Source organism: Ranitomeya variabilis, chromosome 8 (genome assembly GCF_051348905.1).
Source record: "Ranitomeya variabilis isolate aRanVar5 chromosome 8, aRanVar5.hap1, whole genome shotgun sequence".
Classification (NCBI taxonomy): domain Eukaryota; kingdom Metazoa; phylum Chordata; class Amphibia; order Anura; family Dendrobatidae; genus Ranitomeya; species Ranitomeya variabilis.
Window position 1 is genome coordinate 129,078,319 of NC_135239.1, and position 18,515 is coordinate 129,096,833.

At 44.9% G+C, this 18,515-nt stretch overlaps 1 protein-coding gene across 1 annotated transcript; it reads right to left on the bottom strand.

Moving 5' to 3' along the window:
* Positions 1–9,898: 9,898 nt before the first annotated feature.
* LOC143788825 (uncharacterized) lies at positions 9,899–13,364 on the bottom strand. The gene is made up of 3 exons (XM_077278731.1): positions 13,264–13,364; positions 10,890–11,315; positions 9,899–10,417 (listed from the first exon to the last, which is right to left on the bottom strand). Exons 2-3 carry the CDS (start codon positions 11,313–11,315, stop codon positions 9,899–9,901), a joined length of 945 nt encoding a protein of 314 aa, XP_077134846.1. The 5' UTR covers positions 13,264–13,364.
* Positions 13,365–18,515: the final 5,151 nt, after the last annotated feature.

Sequence of the window (18,515 nt, forward strand, 5' to 3'; positions counted from 1 at the left end):
TTGGTTGATGGGGAGTTGGAGTATGTGGTTGAGAAGATTTTGGATTCTCGTTTTTCGAGGCGGAGGCTTCAGTATCTTGTCAAGTGGAAGGGTTATGGCCAGGAGGATAATTCTTGGGTTTTTGCCTCCGATGTCCATGCTGCTGATTTGGTTCATGCTTTTCATTTGGCTCGTCCTGATCGGCCTGGGGGCTCTGGTGAGGGTTCGGTGACCCCTCCTCAAGGGGGGGTACTGTTGTGAATTCTACTTTTGGGCTCCCTCCGGTGGTTGTAGGTGTTAATGCAGTTGTCTCTGGGTTGCAGCCTTGGTCAGGTGTATCTGCTGATTGCAGTACTGACTTGGGTATTTAGGCTTGCAGGATTCATTAGTCTTTGCCAGTTGTCCATTGTTTTTGGAGGTTTTGTCCTTACCTGGTTCCTTCTGCCTTGCTGCCAAATCTGCAAAGATAAGTTTCTGGTTTTGTTTTTGTTGCACACATGCTGTGTGCTTAATGATTTAGTTCTATTCATTGTTTTTTGTCCAGCTTAGGGTACTATCACACAGTGAAATTTTCATCGCTACGACGGCACGATCCGTGACGTTCTAGCGATATCGTAACGATATCGTTGTGTCTGACACGCTACTGCGATCCAGATCCCCGCTGAGAATCGTACGTCATAGCAGATCGTTTGGAACTTTCTTTCGTCGTCTAGTGTCCCGCTGTGGCGGCATGATTGCATCGTGTGACATAGGTGTGCACGATATTATATACGATGTAATGGGTGGAGAGGAGTGATACGTAGGAGCATCAAATTCTCCACCTCCTGTGTGCTGATTGGGGGGTACAATACTGTGCGCTCATTCGCCAGACGTACTACCATTGTTCCCTGCCGATATAACCGGAACTGTCGGGCGCTGTATTATTTTCTCTCTGTAGCACGTTTTTGGTTCCAAACTTCACCTGGATTCCCTGGACTTTAAACTACATAATTTTACCGCAAGAGGTATGTACAACGCTTCAGCGTAGCAGATAGAACCCTTCAACGTGGATTTTACCTCATGTTTAGCGCTGGAGCGTTGACGATTGTTCCTTATTGAGAGTAGGTAGGCCAGAGCGTCTCAAGTAGTGAGTTGTAGCGTGGCGTATTTTATCCTTTTACAGATCTAGCTGTTGCATGGTGGACTGCCCAGTTTATGTTGGTAGCACCATAAAGATTTAGATAAATGGTTAAAACATTTGGTTTGTTAGCATGTGTATTAATTGTACTTTTGTATTCTTTTTAGCAAGTATGCTGACTTCCGGTGAGAGGTCTGTCGTTGCTGCTGCCCTGTTGTTTGAGGCAGCACGGCTCCTAGAGGAGCGACGTCCAAAACGAAAACGCCGCATGTGGACCAGGAGCTGGCTGCTGAAAAGGTCTACATTGTCACACATGGGTCTGATAAGAGAGTTACGTGATAACAACCCTCAGGATTTCCGAAACTACCTTCGGATGTCAGAGGAATCCTTCAAGTTAATACTTGCTGCTGTTACGCCACTCATACAAAGGCGGGATACGCCGATGCGTGCAGCCGTGCCCGTGGATGAAAGGCTGGCGGTGACACTGCGGTTCCTGGCCACAGGAAGGTCTCTTCAGGATTTGCGATTTTCAGCTGCTGTTTCCAGGCCTTTACTGAGTGTCCTGATTCCGGAGACCTGCGAGGCTATTGTGCAGAGCTTAAGGCATTATATGGAGGTGACTATTTTTTACTCCTATTGGTTTTGAATGCTGTGTTATGTTATGTCCATATAGTGTTCATCAACCCTTTCAGTCAGTGAAGCAGTCTGATACAATGGCTGCCTGCATACTCTGGATTGTTCACTTTGTTTGACTACTCCATACTGCGCGTCAATTCTGTCTATGTATTAATGTATTTTTACTAATTTTTACATGTTTTCTTTTCATCTTGCAGTTTCCCAAGACGGCGGATGACTGGAAGAAGATTTCTTGCGATTTTGAGCAGCTGTGGCAGTTTCCAAACTGCGGTGGCGCCTTGGATGGCAAGCATGTGCGCATCACCCAACCAGCCAACTCAGGATCCTTCTTCTATAACTACAAAGGATATTTTAGTGTGATCCTCATGGCCCTTGTGAATGCGAACTATGAGTTCGTGGATGTGGATGTTGGCATGAATGGTCGAGTCTCCGATGGTGGTGTTTTTGACCACACTTCATTTGGGGAAGCCCTGAGGAACAATCAACTGCAGTTGCCACGAAATGAAGACACAAAGGGAAACCTCAATTTTGTTTTCATCGCTGATGAAGCTTTCCCTCTTCATCCACATCTGCTGAAGCCATTTGCGCAGAGAACACTCACAGCGGAGCGGAGAATCTTTAACTACCGGTTGTCTAGGGCCCGTCGTGTGGTCGAAAATGCCTTTGGGATTATGGCGAATCGGTTTAGAGTTTTCCACACAGCTATCAACTTGAAGCTGCCGTCTATAGACTTTGTGGTTTTGGCATGCTGTGTGCTGCATAACTTCCTGAGACGCCATGACACCGGCTCCTACTCTCCTCCTTCATTTATTGATTCTGTGGACACAATAACCGGAGATATTGTGCCCGGGGAATGGCGGGCACAAGAAGAAAATGTAGCAGGTCTTCAAGCGCTGGGATCTGGCAGACAGGCAGACGATGCAAGGGACTGTAGAGAAAAATACTGCCTGTACTTTAATGGTTCTGGAGCTGTGCCTTGGCAGGATCACGCCGTATAAAAAAAACAATTGTATGTGTAGCGTAAACTGAACCATCGATATTTTATGCTTTTGCTTTCCACAATGACATTGTTTTAATAGGCAACTCTCTTTTGTTTAATAAAATAGTTTTGCATTACTCCCGTTTATTCACGGCTGTTTTTTTTTATATAAAGTGGTTAACTCCTTAATCCCATATGACCTACTATCAGGTCAAAGTGACCTGGGACTTAATTACCTGTAACGGGATAGTACGTCGTGGCAGACAATCATTTTTGCATTTAAAAGTATAATGATAAGGTGGTGGTGGTGGTGTCCTGTGGTGTTTGGGTAATAAACGATTGTTGTTTGAATGGACATGTTGGAGCCTGCCCTAATTGAGTTAAACCTGTCCTACACAAGGCATTGTTTATCAATATACATATGCATAGGTCGGAGACATGATGTCTATCTCAGGACCACTGGCCTACAATGGAACCCCACAGGAGTTGTGTACATATGTAGATAATGATGGGTCACAAACAGGACAGAGGCTTCTCATTCAAGATTTTTACAGTGTACACCTAGATCCTCCATTATCTCTATGGCCAATATTCATTTACTATGTAGATGCACCTCTGCCTTATCACATAAACAAAGGACAACACACAAAAGAACACAGGCCTGACCGCCAATATATCTCACTCATTTCTATGATACGTGTATTGACCTTGTTGTGATTTGGATTTGGTTGCAAGTTCCCCCCCCCCCCCCCATGTATAAAACATCTCTGGCAGTCATGTTGTGCATCTGGCAAGCGGACGTACAAGATGGAGGCACTTTAGGATGCGTTTTGCAAACTCTTTTGTGCTTCCTGCATTTTTTTCTCTTTTGTGTGTGCCTTGGCTCTGCTGGCCCAGGCCTGCTCCGCAAGTACATAAAAACAGAACACAAAATTAACGGCTAAATAACTTTGTTTTTTACTGAAATTTTTTTTTTTTTTTTTTTAAGACAACAAAAAAAATTACATTGTCCCACGGTGGTGGGCTAGCAGTTGGCGCAGCATGCGTCCATTATCTTTAACCTGCTCCTGCAGGCGCGCTGCTGTCTCCTGCAGGCGTGCTGCTGTCACCTGCAGGTGCGCTGCTGTCCCCTCCAGCCGCCTCTGCTTTGCCAGCAGCTCTCTCACGGTGGTCGATTCTGTGGATAGAAGAGGTCCGAGAACGGACGGTGATTACTCTGCAAATACGACATGTGTGAACATACCCTGAGATTAACCATACACTCAATTTGGTCCTGTCCCAGAGGTCTAGCCCTTTTTTTTTTTTTTTTTTTTTTTTTCGTTCTTGTCGTTGTCAAATGTGACATCCAAAAGATAACCTCTCCCACTGTCTGTATACTTACGGAGAAGTGACACCGGTTGGTCATCACCGGAAGAGGTGGAAGAGCTGCTCACCTCCCATCCCCTCGCTTGTGCACCAGCTGCCGCAGCTAAAACGCAGCAAATACATATATGGTTAAAAGTTGAACACGCTATGGAGAAGTGCTCACAGTTTTGGTCACTTACGAAGGGTGGCCTCTGGTGAGAATGCCGCCGACCCGGGGGAGGAAGAGGAGTGGCGGAAGGGTGGTGTTGTGGCCTGCGGTGGGGTGCTAGCGCGCCTGGTCCTTACTGCGTCTGTAATGTATACAGTATTTCAGCTCCCCTCTAATGTCCCGTATGCAGAAATAAAATAGCAAATTGCAATCAATGATGGTAAACATACGTGATGTACCGGGCTGTGGGCTATCGCTGGTGGAGGATGCAGGTGCTGGTGGCTGTTGCCGGCGCCGTCTCCCTACACAAACATTAAAGAACCTTAATATGTAGACACCAAAAGTACAGGGCTCCATAATTACCAAATAATACCTATGCGCCATTGGCGGGACAAAATAGGAGCCAAAATAAATGTCCCCCTGTAATGTCCCATATGCAGTAATAAAGTTGCAAATTGCAAACAATGATGGAAAACATACGTGATGTCCTGGGCTGTGGGCTGCCGCTGGGGGAGGATGCAGGTGCTGGTGGCTGTTGCCGGCGCCGTCTCCCTACACAAACATTAAAGAACCTTAATATGTAGACACCAAAAGTACAGGGCTCCATAATTACCAAAAAATACCTATGCGCCATTGGCGGGACAAAATAGGAGCCAAAATTAATGTTCCGCATTAATGTCCCATATGCAGTAATAAAGTTGCAAATTGCAAACAATGATGGAAAACATATGTGATGTCCCGGGCTGTGGGCTGCCGCTGGGGGAGGATGCAGGTGCTGGTGGCTGTTGCCAACGCCGTCTCCCTACACAAACATTAAGAACCTTAATATGTAGACACCAAAAGTACAGGGCTCCAGAATTCCCAAAAAATACCTAGGCATCATTGGTGGAAAAAGTTAGGAGCCTAATAATTAATGAAATTTCTACTCGCCAAACCAGGGCCGGACTGGCCATCGGGCAGTTCCGGCAAATGCCAGAAGGGCCGATGGCAGTAGTGGGCCGCTCGAGTGTGCCGCTGTTGGCACACTCCCCACGCTGTCGCTATGGGGGCTGCCTGCCTGCATTGCATTCTATGGGGGCTGCCTGCCTGCATTACATTCTATGGGACTGGCTGCATTACATTCTATGGGGGCTGTGCTGCATTGCATTCTATGGGGGCTGTGCTATATTACATTCTATGGGGACTGTGCTGCATTCCATTCCATGGGCCTGTGCTGCATTATATTCTGTGGGGCTGGCTGCATTACATTCTATGGGGGCTGTGCTGCATTTAATTCTATGGGGCTGTGCTGTATTACATTCTATGGGGCTGGCTGCATTACATTCTATGGGGGCTGTGCTGCATTCCATTCCATGGGCCTGTGCTGCATTATATTCTATGGGGCTGTGCTGCATTCCATTCCATGGGCCTGTGCTGCATTATATTCTATGGGGCTGGCTGCATTACATTCTATGGGGACTGAGCTGTAATGCTGGATACGGCTGTGATTATATGTTATATAGTCGTGTTACACTCCCCTCACTTCTTGTAGCCTACAAGTGTACAAAGATATTATACAGTCACCATGCGATGATTTTGTAACCCCTGACCTGAGCATGTTTCACATTCCAAACCTCCCGGCAGCGTGCGTATCCCGATTCCCCCATACAGGTACTTACCACGCCTTGGCTCCGCACGCAACTCTGCCAGAAGCTGCGGGGTCTTATATCGGAGGTCTGCCCACTTTTTCCTGAGCTGCTGCGCACTGCGTCGGACGCCAAACCTCCTCTCCATCATGCGCCCAATGCGGCGCAGCACCTCCTGCTTGTGGAGGTTTGGGTGCTGAGGTTGACTCCCCAGGCCCTCATAGTCCAGGGCAGACATCTCTTGGACAAAAAATGCCATCTCTGGCCGCCCCAGAGGAGCTGAGCGCTGTCGCGCCGCCATTTTGCCTGCCAAGACGCTTAACCACCTAACCACGCCCAGAGGAGGTCCTTGACGCGTGGCGCCCGATCAACATCGCTATAGCGTCTCCGTTTCAGCACAGCGTCGCGATTGTGACGCCGACTCCAGAAATACCGGGTTTTTTTTTTGCGTTCTCATTATCACGCCGCAGCGCTCATCGTCCTTGTTCCAGTGTTTCAGTGCCTTTGGCATCTATGGGGTACGGCTGTTGTGTCGACATTTTATTTGACCTGTACATGTATTGAATCTTATGTTAATGTTTACTTTTGTGTTGAGCGTTGCAGCTTTGCACACGCAACGCTGAATGCAAATGTAAATGTATTAGGCTACGTTCGCCTTAGCAGCGGACGCCGCAGCGGCGCCGCATGCGTCATGCGCCCCTATATTTCACATGGTGGCGCATGGACATGCGTTGCACTTGCAACTTGCGTTGTGCATGCGTTTTGCTGCGTTTTTGTTTGCGTTGTTGGCTGCGGCTCCGACGCTGCGGCGCACAACGCAAATGTGAACGTAGCCTTACCTCTGCAGCGTTTTGAGACAGATGCATTAAATTTTTAAATGTTTTTATGGGCACCAAAAAACAGCGTCATGTGTCGTCCTCTGCACCCTGATGCATGCGTCCCAAAACGCTAGGGCAACACATGTCCATGCGGGCCCCATCTTGAAAATACGGGGCACAAGAAACACATATATCACCGCATAAGGACCATACGCAACGCTAATGTTAACTTTACCTTATAAGCGGGAAAAAAAGAGATGTGTGAATGCTACATTACAGTATTGGATGTGTTGTGTCACTTTTGCAAAACGGATGTACTAATTGTAAATTTTTTTTTCACCTTGCTCAGGTTCTCTATATCTAATTCTATAAACTTGAGGGCATAAATTGACTAATCTTAATCATGAACCTACCCTATGAAAACCAAGTTTTATTATTATTATTATTATTATTATAATTATTATTTAAAAACCAATATATAGGTTAGGAAACAAACCCAAACAAACCTAATATGCAGGGGTTGGCACCCTATGGGATGCGGCGGAAGTGGAAGGGGCGAAGTAGAAGATCGGGACTATTTAACCTTCGTCAGGCTGCATAATTTTACAATGTTGACAGGCTGCAGAGGTACAATTGTACCTTCATATATACCTCCACTGTGATTTGGCCAATATATTGTGGACCAAAAGTGCAGAGATGTCACGAAATTTCAGCCCTCTACGGCTTTTCGACAAAAGATATTGCAATTTTAAAAATGGGTATAGTTACAATTGTACCTAGTCAGGCGGACAAAGGTCAAATAGAGGGGCTTTTATCTGACGTTATGCGTCATATAAGAATCGGAACACTTTATTTATATCGGGCCTCCTCCAGAGGGGAAAAGGAGGATCTGGAAGCCGGTATAGAAAGGCTTATCCACACTATGGCGCGGATTCAGGAGCAGCAGAATGTGGCAATGGGGGAGCTGCTGAAGCTTCGGGACATGTGCCAACATTTGCCGGCGGGGCCAAAATAGAAACCAAGTGTCTGAACATTTTTTGTTGTGTGTTGTACAGCTAAAAAAAGTTTGTTAATTTAAACATATATATATCCCACCAATCAAGCTTTTGAGAGTGAAGTTACATGACAAGTTTTTATTATGAACCAATTCTTATTATTATAATTATTATTATTATTTAAAAACCAATATATAGGTTAGGAAACAAACCCAAACAAACCTAATATGCAGGGGTTGGCACCCTATGGGATGCGGCGGAAGTGGAAGGGGCGAAGTAGAAGATCGGGACTATTTAACCTTCGTCAGGCTGCATAATTTTACAATGTTGACAGGCTGCAGAGGTACAATTGTACCTTCATATATACCTCCACTGTGATTTGGCCAATATATTGTGGACCAAAAGTGCAGAGATGTCACGAAATTTCAGCCCTCTATGGCTTTTCGGCAAAAGATATTGCAATTTTAAAAATGGGTATAGTTACAATTGTACCTAGTCAGGCGGACAAAGGTCAAATAGAGGGGCTTTTATCTGACGTTATGCGTCATATAAGAATCGGAACACTTTATTTATATCGGGCCTCCTCCAGAGGGGAAAAGGAGGATCTGGAAGCCGGTATAGAAAGGCTTATCCACACTATGGCGCGGATTCAGGAGCAGCAGAATGTGGCAATGGGGGAGCTGCTGAAGCTTCGGGACATGTGCCAACATTTGCCGGCGGGGCCAAAATAGAAACCAAGTGTCTGAACATTTTTTGATGTGTGTTGTACAGCTAAAAAAAGTTTGTTAATTTAAACATATATATATCCCACCAATCAAGCTTTTGAGAGTGAAGTTACATGACAAGTTTTTATTATGAACCAATTCTTATTATTATAATTATTATTATTATTTAAAAACCAATATATAGGTTAGGAAACAAACCCAAACAAACCTAATATGCAGGGGTTGGCACCCTATGGGATGCGGCGGAAGTGGAAGGGGCGAAGTAGAAGATCGGGACTATTTAACCTTCGTCAGGCTGCATAATTTTACAATGTTGACAGGCTGCAGAGGTACAATTGTACCTTCATATATACCTCCACTGTGATTTGGCCAATATATTGTGGACCAAAAGTGCAGAGATGTCACGAAATTTCAGCCCTCTACGGCTTTTCGACAAAAGATATTGCAATTTTAAAAATGGGTATAGTTACAATTGTACCTAGTCAGGCGGACAAAGGTCAAATAGAGGGGCTTTTATCTGACGTTATGCGTCATATAAGAATCGGAACACTTTATTTATATCGGGCCTCCTCCAGAGGGGAAAAGGAGGATCTGGAAGCCGGTATAGAAAGGCTTATCCACACTATGGCGTGGATTCAGGAGCAGCAGAATGTGGCAATGGGGGAGCTGCTGAAGCTTCGGGACATGTGCCAACATTTGCCGGCGGGGCCAAAATAGAAACCAAGTGTCTGAACATTTTTTGTTGTGTGTTGTACAGCTAAAAAAAGTTTGTTAATTTAAACATATATATATCCCACCAATCAAGCTTTTGAGAGTGAAGTTACATGACAAGTTTTTATTATGAACCAATTCTTAACAACATTACAAGTTGGAAACGGGAACATTGTGTCGCATTGGTGTCTTATATTCTATAGGGCTGTGCTGCATTCCATTCCATGGTCCTGTGCTGCATAATATTCTATGGGGCTGTGCTGCATTATATTCTATTGGGCTTATCTGCATTATATTCTATGAGGCAAAGACACAGCGCCGCCACCACGAGGCATCCCAGTCAGCGCAGTACTGGCCCCCAGATTGTCCTCCGGGCTTTTCTCCTTTCGGAGAATTTGTCCCCAGACGAGGTCTTGCCACGTAAGGTTTTCAAAAACACGCTTAAGATTGCCACTCACCGCTTCTATACTGTGTTATTATTATTATTGTGTTATTAATGTTCGGTTTTTATTCTTTCTCAACAACAGAAGCCGGCAGTGTGACCATAATTAATTAAACCAATATTTTTAAACTTTGCATCAATTTTCCATGTTTTATTTTTAGAAATGTACGTTTCTTGGTTACGTGAATTTATGCCCTCATACAGTGCTGTGGACCCATTTTGTCTCAGTGATCGAGACACACCAATCAACCAGTCGAGATTGAATTTCAAGGAAAAAGTTTTATTAAACACAGTATAAATAACAAGAAAATAAAAAAAAATGGAATGCATAAAAATTTATTTAACGAAATTTATAAAATCACAAATCGTGATATGCCAAATCTTCAGATCCATAACTTTGGTGCCTGATGGGCGAAGCCATCTGAGAAGGCATTGGTGTGTAGGAGTTAGGGGGTGGCGGACCAAAGTGGGAAACGGGGAGATTTTGCCGTCTTGGTGTGTGTGCCCAACCATTGAAATATGAGGACTCTGTCCGCTGCATTGGCCGTGAAGACACCAAACGAGTGTGCTCGTCCAAATTGCCATCTGAACCCTTGTGAACCGCTTCCAAAATTAGACGCTCGGTTATTGTTCTTTGTCTGTCATCCATTTTGGCCAGTTTGTCCACTATATAGTGTCCAAAACCCTGCAACGCAGGGCTGACACTGTTTGTTAACGCCTGTTTTGCCAGGCTCACCAGTTCATGGGAGACGTCTGCGGTGGCCTTACGTTTCCGAGAACCTAGCCTCCCTTGAGTCCTGGCAGGTGCAGCCTCCACAAATTCAGTCGTTGAGCTGTCCTGTGCACAGTCCTGTGTACTGTCCTGTGCACTGTCCTCCTGGGGAGAATACAAAAAAAATTTAGTAACCCGAAAACCAAAAGTCTTAACACCCTAACCGCATCCAAACTATATATTCGTATTCATGCAATAATGTTATAATAGATTTTTAGCTTAGTAATATTATTTAACATTCCCATTTATTTATTACTTTGAACTACACTGTTCTGACTGCAAGGGGAACCTGATGAATATGTAATTGCCGAATAATCTCACCAATAATACTTATCTGCAGCTGGAAGCGATACAATTGTAGAGATGGTATGGTTTATGAATTTTAAGAAGGTCGCCATTAGATACTTATGAAGGTTGCGATATAATACTGTAATGCGACAGGGTTACTTATGCGTACATGATTTTGTAATAACTAAAAAATTGATGGGATAATCAGAAGGATAAAACCGAAAATGCTGATAAATTAGATTTAATGATACGACACATTGGTGAACCTGTTGTGAAAAGAGGTACTTACTTGTTGCCATTGAGAGTCCTGCTCGACGAGGTCCGGTGATACAATCTCTTCCGCAGGTGCAGGTGCCAACAAGTGTAGACACGTGGATGTCCGTGGAACCTCTTGGTCCCTTAGAAAATTCATATGTTCAAAGTACCAAAGCCTTGGCACGTAAACATCTTCGGTCGAAGCTCCGGACCTTGTAGTGTGAAGGACCTTATTTAGCTCCTTCCTCCACACTGTGCGTAGCGCCTGTATTTTCTTCTTTATCACTGCTTCGTTTGCTATCTCTTCCGGAGCATGGAGCTTGTAAAAGTCAATGAGCTTAGAATAACCCTCCTTCCTCTTTTCCCTGTTGCAGTACTCTGGAGATTTAATTTTCCAGAGGCAGGGAAAAGAGTGGTAGATTTCAATGAAATCCCGGATGAATTCAACACGATTTGACATCTGGAAAAAAATAAAAAATAAAAAGTTAGGCATTTGATAGAGTCCTTTAAACACTACTTTTACCTGTGTACCACCCGCTTCAGTACAGCAGCCGCACAAAGCACTCATGGCGACCATACCTAGTACCATCTGCCACGCTGTAGTCAACCAGTCACAACCAGTCACAACAGCGTCCCATTCGCTTGCTTCTGCGGCGGAACGAAGCGCTCATGCCGACCATACATTGTTCCATCTGCCACGCCCTAGGCCACCATAACCCTAAACAACCACCCGCTTCAGTACAGCTGACGCACAAAGCACTCATGCCGACCATACATTGTTCCATCTACCACGCCCTAGGCCACCATAACTCAAAACAACCACCCGCTTCAGTACAGCTGACGCACAAAGCACTCATGCCGACCATACATTGTTCCATCTACCATGCCCTAGGCCACCATAACCCAAAACAACCACCCGCTTCAGTACAGCTGACGCACAAAGCACTCATGCCGACCATACATTGTTCCATCTACCACGCCCTAGGCCACCATAACTCAAAACAACCACCCGCTTCAGTACAGCTGACGCACAAAGCACTCATGCCGACCATACATTGTTCCATCTACCATGCCCTAGGCCACCATAACCCAAAACAACCACCCGCTTCAGTACAGCTGACGCACAAAGCACTCATGCCGACCATACATTGTTCCATCTACCATGCCCTAGGCCACCATAACCCAAAACAACCACCCGCTTCAGTACAGCTGACGCACAAAGCACTCATGCCGACCATACATTGTTCCATCTACCATGCCCTAGGCCACCATAACCCAAAACAACCACCCGCTTCAGTACAGCTGACGCACAAAGCACTCATGCCGACCATACATTGTTCCATCTACCACGCCCTAGGCCACCATAACTCAAAACAACCACCCGCTTCAGTACAGCTGACGCACAAAGCACTCATGCCGACCATACATTGTTCCATCTACCATGCCCTAGGCCACCATAACCCAAAACAACCACCCGCTTCAGTACAGCTGACGCACAAAGCACTCATGCCGACCATACATTGTTCCATCTACCATGCCCTAGGCCACCATAACCCAAAACAACCACCCGCTTCAGTACAGCTGACGCACAAAGCACTCATGCCGACCATACATTGTTCCATCTACCATGCCCTAGGCCACCATAACCCAAAACAACCACCTGCTTCAGTACAGCTGACGCACAAAGCACTCATGCCAACCATACATTGTTCCATCTACCACGCCCTAGGCCACCATAACTCAAAACAACCACCCGCTTCAGTACAGCTGACGCACAAAGCACTCATGCCGACCATACATTGTTCCATCTACCATGCCCTAGGCCACCATAACCCAAAACAACCACCCGCTTCAGTACAGCTGACGCACAAAGCACTCATGCCGACCATACATTGTTCCATCTACCATGCCCTAGGCCACCATAACCCAAAACAACCACCCGCTTCAGTACAGCTGACGCACAAAGCACTCATGCCGACCATACATTGTTCCATCTACCATGCCCTAGGCCACCATAACCCAAAACAACCACCCACTTCAGTACAGCTGACGCACAAAGCACTCATGCCGACCATACATTGTTCCATCTACCACACCCTAGGCCACCATAACTCAAAACAACCACCCACTTCAGTACAGCTGACGCACAAAGCACTCATGCCGACCATACATTGTTCCATCTACCACTCTCTAGCCCAACACCCACAACAGCGTACAATCCGCATCGCTTCAGCGGCGAGCACGAGGCGCTCATACCGACCATACATTGTTCCATCCGCCACGCTCTAGCCCACCGCCCACAACAGCGTACAATCCGCATTGCTTCAGCGTCGAGTACGAGACGCTCATGCCGTGTGTTTTTTTTTTTACATCGCTCCATCCACTACGCCCAAGCGGTCATTTCATACCTCGAAGCTGTGGTGCCAAGTGTAGAATGCTCTGTGAAACTGCGGTGCCAAGTGTGGAATGGCCTGGGAAACACTAAAAGCGACGTCCAGGTCCACCAACTGTGCAAGTACAAAGTGAAGAAAGTAATTTTAAACTGTGAGGTGGTGTCGGGAACAATAGTGGTCAGGTGACAAATTTTCCAACCAATTGTGTGCACATAACCTATGGCCTATCAGCACACTCTGTAGCAGCACTACACGCCCCTAGTGAACGTCACGCACAGATAATTCAATTAAGTGCTCTGAATTGTCTCTGAATCGTCTTGTGTGACATGACCAGTACGACTGTCCCATACGACTTCTACATCGCAAATACGTCACAAAATTATCGCTCCAGCGCCGTGAATTGCACAGTGTGACCGCAGTATACGACGATGGAACGATTCTCGTGCGACGCTGAAACGTCACAGATCGTGCCGTCGTAGCGATGAAAATTTCACTGTGTGATAGTACCCTTAGATTGTGTCAGTATTTTCTCAGTCTGGTTGGATTCTCAGGAGCTGCAGATATACATTCCATGTCTTTAGTTAGATTGTGGAACTTTTTGTATTTTCTGCTGTGGATATTTTTGAAGAGTTTTTAATACTGACCGCTTAGTATTCTGTCCTATCTTTCCCTATTTAGCTAGAGTGGCCTCTTTTGCTGAAATCTGTTTTCTGCCTGTGTGTGTCTTTCCTCTCCTATTCACAGTCAATATTTGTGGGGCTGCCTATCCTTTGGTGTTCTGCTCTGAGGCAAGTTAGTTTTCCCATTTCCATCTATAGGGGTATTTAGTCCTCCGGCTGTGTCGAGGTGTCTAGGGTATGTTAGGCACACCCCACGGCTACTTCTAGTTGCGGTGTTAAGTTCAGGGTTTGCGGCCAGTACAGATTCCACTTCTCCTGAGAAAGTTTCATGCTGCTCCTAAGTCACCAGATCATAACACATATGGTAAAAACACCACAGAAAAACAGGCAAAGGTGCTTACCTGTCTAGGCCTCAAATGAAATGCACTATCATGGTGCAGGGGCCCAAGTAAAGATGGCGACTACACAGGTGCGGTAATACCAAATGATACAGCCAGCCTACAATCAGGGATTGGCCGCTTGGCACACCAGTGCAAATAAATAATCTCAACACAGAGTATGCACAGCAACTGGATCATAGCCTATTAGTAACACCCTGTGGCGAGCTGCCCAGTGCTAACTGTAATGCGTTCCGTGTGAACAGAGGCCACAACTTACAAAGCCATCAGGGCCCAACTGCACCTTAAAAAGTAAAAGTAAAAATGTGCACAAGAACATATCCAAATATGTAAGGTATAAGTTGATATTATGGTCACAATACGTAAGCTGGCAACCCACGTCATGGCAAAAAGCACAACAGGAGGTAAAAAAGGAGGAAAAAAACTCCACTATTCTGGAAAAAAACACCACAGAAAAACAGGCAAAGGTGCTTACCTGTATAGGCCTCAAATCAAACACACTCTCATGGTGCAGTGGGCCCAAGTAAAGATGGCAACTACACAGGTGCGGTAATACCAAATGAGACAGCAAGCCTACAATCAGGGATTGGCCGCTTGGCACACCAATGCAAATAAATAATCTGCAGCAGTGTTCACATAGAGTATGCACAGCAACTGGATCATAGCCTATTAGTAACGCCCTGTGGCGGGCTGCCCAGTGCTAACTGTAATGCATCCCGTGTGAACAGAGGCCACAACTTACAAAGCCACAAGGGTCCAATTGCACCTCAAAATGCAAAAGTAAAAAAAGTGCACAAGAACATATCACAATATGTAAGGTATTAGTTATTATTAGTCAATTTAACCCCCTTTTGCTTACCATTTTGCCCTAAGGGAAGCGTATTGGCCCTCCGCTCGGCGACGGCTGACCCTGGGGTCAGCATAGACACATGTAGGGTATGTCTCTTCCCCCATCCCAGTTTTTTCCACGGTGTGTTCTTGTTTATTTTTTGGTGTAGCCACAGGTTGGTGGCATTTTAATAAGATTTAATAAAATTTGTTTTTTGGGTAGTATATGATTATATACAAAACTATTACCCCATTGTATTTATTTAAACTGGAAAAAAACCCACAGCAATGCCCACGATCGGCACTAGCAATAATATATCCCAATAAATCCATTTATGTAAATAAAAAAAACAAACAATAAAAGCACACATATTTGGTATCACCGCGTCCGTAACGACCCGCTATATAAAACTATCCCACTAGTTAACCCCTTCAGTGAACACCGCAAAAAAAAAAAAAACGAGGCAAAAAACAACGCTTTATTATCATACCGGCTAACAAAAAGTGGAATAAAACGCGATAAAAAAACGGACATAAATAACTATGGTACCGCTGAAAACGTCATCTTGTCCCACAAGAAAAAGCCACCATACAGCATCATCAGCAGGAAAATAAAAAAGTTATAGCTCTCAGAACAAAGCGATGCAAAGACAATTGTTTTTTATATAGAATAGTTTTTATTGTGTAAAAGCGCCAAAACATAAAAAAAGATATAAATGAGGTATCGCTGTAATTGAACTGACCAGAAGAATAAAGCTGCTTTATCAATTTTACCACACGTGGAATGGTATAAACGCCCCCCCCTAAAAGAAATTCAGGAATTGCTAGTTTTTGTTCATTCTGCCTCCCAAAAATCGGAATAAATAGCGATCAAAAAATGTCATGTGCCTGATGGTACCAATAAAAATGTCAACTCGTCCCGCAAAAAAGAAGACCTCACATGACTCTGTGGGCCAAAATATGGATAAATTATAGCTCTCAAAATGTGGTGATGCAAAAACTATTTTTTGCAATAAAAAGTGTCTTTTAGTGTGTGACGGCTGCCAATCATAAAAATCCGCCAAAAAAAGCTATAACAGTAAATCAAACCCCCCTTCATCACCCCCTTAGTTAGGGAAAAATAATACAATTTTAAGAAATGTATTTATTTCCGTTTTCCCATTAGGGTTAGGGTTGGGGCTAAAGTTAGGGTTGGGCTTGGGGCTAAAGTTAGGGTTTGGGATAGGGTTAGGGTTGGGGTTAGGGTTGGGGATAGGGTTAGGGTTGGGATTAGGGTTGGCGCTAAAGTTAGGGTTTGGGCTACATTTACAGTTGGGATTAGGGTTGGGATTAGGATTAGGGGTGTGGTTAGGGTTATGGTTGGGATTAGGGTTAGTGGTGTGTTTGGGATAGGGTTTCAGTTAGAATTGGGAAGTTTCCTCTGTTTAGGCACATCAGTGGCTCTCCAAACGTGACATGGCGTCCAATCTCAATTCCAGCCAATTTTGTGTTGAAAAACTAAAACAGTGCTCCTTCCCTTCCGAGCTCTCCCGTGCGCCTAAACAGGGGTTTACCCCAACATATGGAGTATCAGCGTACTCAGAACAAATGGGACAACAAATTTTGGGGTCCAATTTCTCCTGTTACCCTTGGGAAAATACAAAATCGGGGACTAAAAAATAATTTTTGTGGAAAAAAAATAATTTTTATTTTCACGGCTCTGCGTTATAAACTTTAGCGAAACACTTGGGGGTTCAAAGTTCTCACAACACATCTAGATAAGTTCCTTAGGGGGTCTAGTTTCCAATATGGGGTCACTTTTGGGGGGTTTCTACTGTTTAGGTATGTCAGGGGCTCTGCAAATGCAACGTAACGCCTGCAGACCAATCCATCTAAGTCTGCATTCCAAACAGTGCTCCTTCCCTTCCAAGCTCTGCCGTGCACCCAAACAATGGTTCCCTCCCACATATTGGGGTATCAGCGTACTCAGGACAAATTGGACAACAACTTTTGGGTGTCCAATTTGTCCTGTTACCCTTGGGAAAATAAAAATGTTGAGGCTAAAATATCATTTTCGTGGAAAAAAATATATTTTTCATTTTCACGGCTCTGCGTTATAAACTTTAGCAAAACACTTGGGGGGGTTCAAAGTTCTCACAACACATTTAGATAAGTTCCTTGTGGGGTCTAGTTTCCAATATGGGGTCACTTGTGAGGGGTTTCTACTGTTTAGGTACATCAGGGGCTCTGCAAATGCAACGTGACGCCTGCAGACCAATCCAAGTCTGCATTCCAAACGGCGCTCCTTCCCTTCCGAGCTCTGCCAGGTATCAGCATACTCAGGAAAAATTAGACAACAACTATTACAGTCCAATTTCTCCTGTTACCCTTGGGGGAAAAAATGCGGGCTAAAAGATCATTTTGTGGAAAGAAAAAATTATTTTTTTAATTTTCACGGCTCTACATTGTAAACTTTAGTGAAACAATTGGGGATTAAAAGTTCTCACCACACATCTAGATAAGTTCCTTAGGGGGTCTTCTTTCCAAAATGGGGTCACTTGTGGGGGGTTTCCACTGTTTAGGCACATCAGGGGCTCTCCAAACGTGACATGGGTTCCGATCTCAATTCCAGCCAATTTTGCATTGAAAAGTCAAACGGCACTCCTTCCCTTCTGAGCTCGGCCATGCGCTCAAACAGTGGTTTTCCCCCACATATGGGGTATCATCGTACTCAGGATAAATTGAACAACAACTTTTGGGGTCCAATTTGTCCTGTTACCCTTGGGAAAATAAAAAAAATTGGGGGCAAAAAGATAATTTTTGTGAAAAAAAATGATTTTTTTTACGGCTCAACATTATAAACTTGTGTGAAGTGCTTGGGGGTTCAAAGTGCTCAACACTCATCTAGATTAGTTCCCTAGGGGGTCTACTTTCCAAAATGGTGTCACTTGTGGGGGGTTTCCACTGTTTAGGCACATCAGGGGCTCTCCAAACACGATATGGTGTCCTATCTCAATTCCAGCAAATTTTAAATTGAAAAGTCAAATGGCGCTCCTTCCCTTCCAAGCTCTGCCATGCGCCCAAACAGTGGTTTATCCCCATATATGAGGTATCAGCGTACTCAGGACAAATTGTGCAATGACTATTGTGGTCCAGTTTCCCCTGTTACCCTTGGTAAAATGAAACAACTCTCGCACCCCTCTAATCTATTCTAAACTCTGCTGCCCGACTAATCCACCTGTCCCCCCGCTATTCTCCGGCCTCTCCCCTCTGTCAATCCCTTCACTGGCTCCCCATTGCCCAGAGGTTTCCAGTACAAAACCCTAACCATGACATAAAAAGCCATTCACAACCTGTCTCCTCCATACATCTGTGACCTCGTCTCCCGGTACTTACCTACACGCAACCTCCGATCCTCACAAGATCTCCTTCTCTACTCCCC

Excerpts from the sequence above, each read along its gene's own strand:
- LOC143788825 (XM_077278731.1), bottom strand. The coding sequence starts at position 11,315 with ATGTCAAATCGTGTTGAATTCATCCGGGATTTCATTGAAATCTACCAC. Across the intron at positions 10,418-10,889 it reads AGGACTCTCAATGGCAACAA|GAGGACAGTGCACAGGACAG; the intron begins GTAAGTACCTCT and ends TATTCTCCCCAG.